Here is an 8,137-nt window from a genome sequence, read left to right as displayed (position 1 = left end):
TTATTTCTCTTGTGTTCAGTTTTCCCTTCCTCTGACTTAAGGTGATCACTGGAGAAGCCAGACTGGCTCCCCTTCCCTCTTTCCCAAATTGTATTCCCTAAGCCAAACTGGGATTAAAAAAAAAATACTTTAGGTGAACATCTCTTGTACCATTTTATAAAGAGATAATAGGTGGTAGGTCATAGGTAAGTAGATAGAGAGATAAAACCACTATCTCAAAAAGCTTCCATAAAATGCAGGATATAAATGACAAGACTGCAAGTGATACAAATATTTGACATCTACCATAGTTGGGCCTAGCTTTCAAGAAGTTTCAGCCTCCTCTTTTCCTATCCCTCCTGTGTAGCCATCTCCAACTCCTTAAAAGATTGTAATTCCCACCTCCAGCTCTTTTTCAGTACTCTTGATGTAGTAGCATTCACTTTGCCAAAGAATATCCCGAATGGGGAAAATATATACATAAACTACAAATAGTATGTGTTTGAAGATTCTTCTAGCCTGGAAAACAAAGGTAGATGATTTAAACAGTGTTTGCAAGGGCCACATTTTGCCGAGGAAAGATGAAGTCTTTGATGATAGCCAACTTAGTGTCAATAAGTGGCTTTCTTTGAGACATATTCAGATGGGAACGTCTTGCTTGCCAATTGCCATAGAAATCTTAACACACCATGAAGATTGTCCAAGCGCCAAGCCTTCCGTTCTGGACTAAATTACTTTGAAGTGGCGCAGGACGAGCAGTGGTCAATTTTAACTCTATAGACTGGACAGAGAACGCTGGGAGTGGGAGATTGTGCGTTTTAAAGCAGAAAATAAGAAGGGGAAACTTGTTTTAGACACTCTATACAAGGTTCTGCTCATTGTCAGATCTTTTATCTTTTATATTTCCCATGAATGATTCATGTCTTGGTGGCTTTGTGTCACCCCTCTTTTCACAAGAAACTTCATTAGAGAGCTATAAGTTTTCCCATTGATTGGGGCCCTCATTTATGGGTTTTTCTCCTTCGTGCCCTGGTTATTGTTATCTGGCTTAAAACAACTCTTTGCAACCTGTTTCACCTTTACTACATCTAATAAACCTGACTTTTCAAAATCACTATAACCTCTTGGAGAACTGCTTATTGACATTATTCCCAATTGCTTTTAATTATTTGCCTTTTATTGGTTTTGTATCAGCTAACATTAACAGGCTTTGCTCATGTAGCTCACCAATTGCATTAGTTTAAGCCACTTGGATATTTTGTTAACATAAATGTAATTTCTCCTTAATACCTGCCTCAACATGCTGTAACTTATACCCCCTCAACTTCCAAATAAACCACATATAATTGGATTCTGCTTCCCCCGCCCCCATTACCTGATGTCCACTACTCAACTTCTTTCAAGATCCGTCTCAGCTCCTGATTTTGCTGTGTATCTGGAAGCCTCTGCCCCTCCCTCAATCTTTTCCTCATTCCTTTTGACATTTACTGTAGAGGCTAGGCACCAAAAAAGAAAAAAAGTTAAAATTCACCTTTTACTGATCAGGATCAGTGAGGATATTAATTTTAACAAATGAATGCAGTAACCCCTAAGATTTATGCTAGTGTTAGGTGCAACCTGCAGGGTTTAGTCTTCATGGATATATTGCATTTTCTAGATTGGATTGTAAATTAAACAAAGCTGTAAAAATATTTTATTGCTTGGGGAGAGGCTATGAAATAAAGAGGTCAAGGAAAGAGAACCTAATGTTCATTATGTCAGCAACCTGTTCTACTTGGAAGAGAATGGCATTATGTAAAACAAACAATACATAGGAAGAATACCTTTATTAAATTTTTACTCCATAATCATCCTTGCTTTCTATTGAAGGTACACATTTTAAGTTTTTCATTTTAGGTGTATCAGGAACCAATAAATCTGTGGCAGGGTTAACCTATGCATGGCAAAATACATAAAATACATATTCTTTTGTTTCATAATAAATAAACCTGTAGCATAATAAAGAATAGTGCAAACTACCATTGAAAAAGTTGTATAAATAAAACAACTCATTACAAATCAGAAATATTTTGTTCTAATAAGTTTACAATACATAAATTATCCCCCCGAAGTTCATACCGTTTTTGTCTATTTGAAAGAGATTTGAAATAGGAAAATCAAATAAACTTTAAAATGTAGACTCATTTTATATCAAGTTTTATGATCTTTTTCTTTATAAAGGAGGGTCTGCATGTTTAATATTCACCATAACAATTTGAAGACAACATTGAAAGGCTTTCAAAGTGACAGCACCATGCACTGTACTAGTAATATAATATATCTATAAACTATATATAATCTCAACACAATGCAAAAAAGACATGCAGGAAGAGTCCTGGTTTCACATTACGTTGTTCATTCAAGTAAGTTTAAAAATATATGTTTCCATTTTCTCTCCTTTTTCTTTTTTTAAATAAACCATGGATCATAAACAACAATCTTTCACCAAAATGTATAATATAATTCTTTGGTGTGCTTTGAACTCTTCCAGGAAAGAAAAAAGGATGTCTGAAAATAAATTAATTCAGCTGTACAAATAGTGTTCCCATACAGGTTATTAACAATAACACTACAACCACTCACAGTACACGAAACAAGTTTCTACAAACCCTGGGGAGGGGTGTCTTCAGGGTCTCCGAGGATAAATTAGTGCTCTTTAGTGTATTTGTATGATGTTTATGATGGACTACATTTTGCACACAAGATGTGTTGTCCCAACCGAAAATAAATTGACTAAGAGTTATTGTCCTAGGTCCTTGACCTTTTTTATCCTAGCTTGACAGCTCTGGCAAAGGTCACACATTCATCAGTGTTTGGTGGTAACTATAAACCTTTTAAAAATTTTAATATGTATAGCAACTCCCTCCCCTCTTTTAATGTAAATCATACACTTCACACACTGTCATTTTCAAATGGGACAGAGTTCCGTGTGCTCAGTGCTCAGGTGGAAGAAAATGCATTAAAATGCACTTTCGGGCATCGAAAAATAAAGGCTTTTTAAAAGGTTAATACAAGAGTATAAAAGAGGAGTTGGCCTATTTTAAAAACAACAGCTTTCAAAAAAATAGGCATGCCGCCAACTTCACACCTCCCTAGCCTTGCCTGTTAATTCTGGCATCCCAAAGAACTTAGAATCTAAAACATAATTTCCTTATTACACAAGAAGTTTGAACATAGTAAAGAGGCAGCATCGGAGATTTCAGAGTTTTAAAAAAATCAGGAAAAAGAAAGCACTTGAATTTCTTCTATTTTATAAAATAGCAGTTTCACAGTTGTCTTTTGCAGCAGCTTTTTCTCTTATCTCCACTTTTGCTTGAACAATCACAGTAGCACAATATATGGAAATGTAGTAAGGTTGCTGCATTTTTTTTTTTAATCATACAAGCAGGGTAGTGAATATCCTGTGTAAAAATACAGTGTTTAGGTGGGATCCGTAATAAAAAGTGAAAATGGAAAATGACAAGTAATAGAACTTAAAAGGTTTTTACAAATATTTTTGGACACAGGTACAGTCTAAGAGTCCCAAGATCTGTTGGCAATGCAGCAAGTGTGTGGTTTACAATCAAGAGGACTTTGCAGAATTAGGGCCCAAGGAGGAGCCTAAGAGGCTCCAAAGAAGCCCATGTTATGGTATCAAAGGCATTTGCAAGGCACTCTAGGAAATGCAGAGGGCCTTGTTGCTCTGTTGAGTTCTGACTTATTGTTCTTTCTCTCCATTTATTAGCAGTGTGTATCTTGATCAACTACTCTCCATTCATTTTTCTTGGTACAATTTGCTCCCAGCCCTGTCCCCCTGCAATGTGTAAAGTCCAGCTTGGTTTTTTTGTTTGTTTTCTAGGGGGGGAAAAAAGCCCAAATATCTTAATTAAATTAATTAAATGTACAAACACCATAGGGTTTCATACCAAATAAATAGGGCTAATTAGACCCGGTGGCAAGTCTGAGTCACAGATTTTCCCAGGCTCAGCATTGTCTCAGGTTAGGATATGGTCCAAGGACTCCCATTTACTATTTTATTTGCTATTATTTTTAATAAATTCTAATGTATCGTCCGCACAACTTCAGAGTTCCCATACACCTCCTCATCTTCAGACTCAGAAGTGGTTCCGTTGCTGGAAGGTGTGTGGAGGTGGCTGGGGGCCCCACTGGCCTGGCACACGTACCACTCATTGAGGTTGGTCACCTGAGGGGAGAGAGTGGTAGAGCGACTCCTTGTTGGGTCCAGCACAGGGGACAAGGGGGCACCCAGGGGAGTCCCCACTGATGAGTAGCCAATGGCTCCTGGAGAAGGTGGTGGAGACTTGCAATGAATCTTCATGTGCTTCCTCAGGGAGCTCGGGTGAGTGTAAGATTTGTCACAGCCTCGAATCTTGCAGTAGTAGGGCTTGTCGCTGGTGTGGACATGGGAGTGTTTCTTTCTATCGCTGCTGTTGGCAAACTTCCTGTCACAGCCATCAAATTCACATTTGAAAGGCTTTTCCCCTGTAAAAAAACATACGAAAGGTTAACAACTGCTTGTCATAGATCTCCCAGGCTTAAGAGAGAAATCTTGGAGCAAAAATAAGGATGCGTTTTCCCACTCTCTAGAAGACCAACTCCCAGTCTAACACCTATGTTCCAGGACGTCACAGGGAAGGAATACTTCAGGGAATGGGTGCTGACCACTGGTCCGGAGGCTCTCCTTGGACTGGACTTGTGAGATGCTAGATGTCCGCCCTGTGGCACCATAAGGGCCAGGGAGAGAATGACTAGAACATGGTCCAAGATGTGACACCGAAACCCAACCAGGACCTGAAGACCCACGTCCTCATTCCCCTCAGGGTCTATACATGCAAGAAATACAAGCAGCGTGTCAAGAGAAATGCTGATAAAATGATACTTTTAATACAAGAAAAATTAGTACATACGCTAAATGTAAAGTGCCTGGGGGTGGTGTAATAAAATTATTATGGCATTTTGTTTCAGAGTGCTCCCCAAGATTTCACTTATGGGAAAGGAGATAAAAAATCCTGTTCCCTTCAGAAATAAGAGCACCTGTGAAACACACTACCCGACCACTAGATGTTTACAAGCCTGGCACAGAAATGGCCACTGGCCTCTCCCTTCTACCAGCTTTCCTCACAACCTGCAGGGCAATTAAGAGCCTAGTGGAATAGAGCCTTGACAAACATTAATAAGGAACACGCACCTCCGCCCGGTGTTTCCCTGCTGCCCTAAGTGAAATATTCCAACAGCTTTCTACATTGTCTGATAGTTTTTTAAAAAATGGGCTATTTACCAGGCTTTTGGCCCATCGCCCCTTTAAGCTGCTCTAACCTCCCAGGAACACAATACTTTTAAACACAAGGCCACTCATCATGGAAGTGGAAATGCTCAATAAGACAACAAGAAATTCAGCCACGTCACACCGTGGTATTAGAAAGCAAAAAAGACAGCAGGTAATAGTATGAATTTTCCTTCTCACCTTAGTATGTATGAACTTGATGTATCTGAGTCCATAATTGAACAAATCACTTCATATATACTACCATGCTAATATTTGCCTCATATTTAAAAAGTAAAGTTGGGTTTCTCCACATTTGAGCAGCTACTCTGATGACACACAGGTATGTCCTTTCCTTGGTTTTGATCAATTTCTTTTTCTTCTTAAAAACAACTAAGACAGTTTAGTGTGTATGAGTTATTGTGGGGAATTTTATTATCTTAATACAAATATTTCAGTGTAGTGTTTATTGTTACTAATTTCACCAATACCAGTGTATGTTAGCACCGCTGAAAGTATTCAGATGCCTGGAATATAACTAATCCTACTGGGAAATAATGTTTAAGAATAAAATTGGATACTATTCAAATACACCTCCTACATTGACCCCCATAATAAGAGGAAAACAATATAACACAATGATAATCCCAACCTTTAAAAATTCTCTGTAGATGAGCTGCAACAAAAAAAATTAATCCATTTTTTTAAAAAAAATCAAAACATTGGTTATTTGCCCTGGGTTCTGTATTCTACTTTAAGTTGGAGATAATAATATAGCATTCTTTTTTAAAAAAATTATAATCAGCCTTTCTTCAATATGGAACTTTAGGTGAGTTTTATTCACTGTATGCAAATGTGCAACGTCGTTTTTTAGAATTCTCATGTTTCTGGACAAGCTGCACCTTCCAGATCATGAAGGATAAATGGCTTGAACATTGCTGGGCCAGCACTGCACGTGAAAGAGAAGCAGTTTGACCCAGTAGAGGGGAGATGTGGGGTGGAAAGGTAGAAGATCAAGGATGAAGAAATGGAGGAAACACGAAGCGGGAAAAATGGTGACAGTGAGCAAATTCTACCCAGCCAGGAAGGGGGAGACCAGTGTTTACATTTCAGACTCTGACACAGAGGTCACGTCAGACCTCAGCGACTTACTGAGCTTCAGAGAGTAATGGAAGCTGCGTGTGGGTGACTCTCGGATCCTGCCGGGTCCCTCTCCAGAGAGAACTCCAGTCTGGCCCAGTGGAAGGTTATAAATGCAACTGGGGGCACGTGGGTCAGGAAATGGGCCTTCGGGAGTGGTCAGGGGATTATTCCTTTTGATCAATATGTTCTGGGATCACGGTAACCCCCAAAAGGGAGAGTGGCATAGCAGGAAGGGAGCCCCGATGGCCCCTCCCTGGGCACAATGTTCAATGACTAGGAGGCCCCGAGACCGGCAACACCACCCCCGCACCCAACGAGTATGAATGTGTGGTGTGCGCATCCCTCCCCGGGGGACCCGGCGAGGCCTAAGCAGCCCATGGAGCCCCGCATCCATGCAACCACGCAACGTGGAACCAGCAAACAAAACGGCCACAGGGACCCGCACACGCCCCCTCCTGGCACAAGCGACAATGCTATTCCTTTCGGGGCTAATAGCTCCTTTGAAGGCTACTGGCCCCTTTAAAATAAGCTCCCTCTCACTGGTGATCTCCTAGTTGAAACAAGATGACCATTTGCCAGGAATGCTGGAGAGTAGTTATTCAGAAGGAAATTTCTTCAGTGTCCTCAGGCATCATTCAGGGTCTGAATGAATAAACTCTGGCAGAGATCCAGAGCCTCACCAGTGGCCCCTAAATTCATACGACACAATGAGCGCTTGTTAGGCCCCCGCCCTGCGGCTGCCTCCGCGCCGCCGATAAATCAGCCGAGTAATTACGGAGAGTAAACTCCAGTTACTCAAGTGTCCTCCGAGGGGTGATATTGTCCGTCCCCATAAATCCCGACTGCGCCCGCACTCGTCAGCGCGCCCTCGCAACGCGCTGGTCTGTTCAAAGGGAGCATGCGACCCGCAAGGCGCCCCCTCCCTCCATCACCCTCACCGCACCCTCACCCAGGGCCTCGGCGCGCCCAGTCAGGGCCTGGGGAGGGTCAGGAGGGGTCTCCACGGTGCCCGGGCTTCCCCTCAATTCTAAGGCCGCAGAGGCTTTGCAGCCGGCCTTGCACTCCTCCAACTAGACGCCGACTTGTACAGTAGCCTCTAGGTTCTGTGTGAGCATGTGTGTGTGAGCGTGGGAGTGCATGGAGTGAGCATGGGTGTGCATGGAGGTGTGTGTGAGCATGGGTGTGCATGGAGGTGTGTGTGAGCATGGGTGTGCATGGAGGTGTGTGTGAGCATGGGTGTGCATGGAGGTGTGTGTGAGCATGGGTGTGCATGGAGGTGTGTGTGAGCATGGGTGTGCATGGAGGTGTGTGTGAGCATGGGGGTGCATGGAGGTGTGTGTGAGCATGGGTGTGCATGGAGGTGTGTGTGAGCATGGGAGTGCATGGAGGTGTGTAAGCGAGAGTGTTCCCTAGAAGGTGAGTGTGTCCGGTCACGGGGGTGGGGGGCGCAGGAGGGCATACAGGTGTGTGAAGTCCTTTGTGTGCTGTGTGTGCACGTGAAGGTGTGTGGAGAGTGTAAAAGCGGGGCGAGTGTGTGTGTAGGGGGGGTCTCCAGGGGCCTCATTCCGTTAGCATTTTGCACTCCACCCCGCAAGGGAAGGACCACACCGAACTGGCCTGGTGGCCCCAATACCGCAGCAAATACCACACGCCCCTTTCACACGCGGGCCAGCCACCGGGTGGGGAGGAAAGAGCCTCCGGGGCGGCTCCGGC

At 42.7% G+C, this 8,137-nt stretch overlaps 1 protein-coding gene across 1 annotated transcript in view; it reads right to left on the bottom strand.

Annotated features, from left to right (window-relative positions):
- Positions 1-1,786: 1,786 nt before the first annotated feature.
- Positions 1,787-8,137, bottom strand: part of ZIC5 (Zic family member 5) — a gene marked incomplete at its 5' end in the record, with an annotated part of 7,359 nt that continues 1,008 nt past the window's right edge. Inside the window, one exon of the mRNA XM_006761968.2 lies at positions 1,787-4,500. Coding sequence (XP_006762031.1) covers positions 4,058-4,500 — 443 coding nt within the window. The remainder of the gene's footprint in view (positions 4,501-8,137) is intronic.

Source organism: Myotis davidii, unplaced genomic scaffold, assembly GCF_000327345.1.
Source record: "Myotis davidii unplaced genomic scaffold, ASM32734v1 scaffold637, whole genome shotgun sequence".
NCBI lineage: Eukaryota > Metazoa > Chordata > Mammalia > Chiroptera > Vespertilionidae > Myotis > Myotis davidii.
This window is presented reverse-complemented; position numbering and strand designations above follow the sequence as displayed.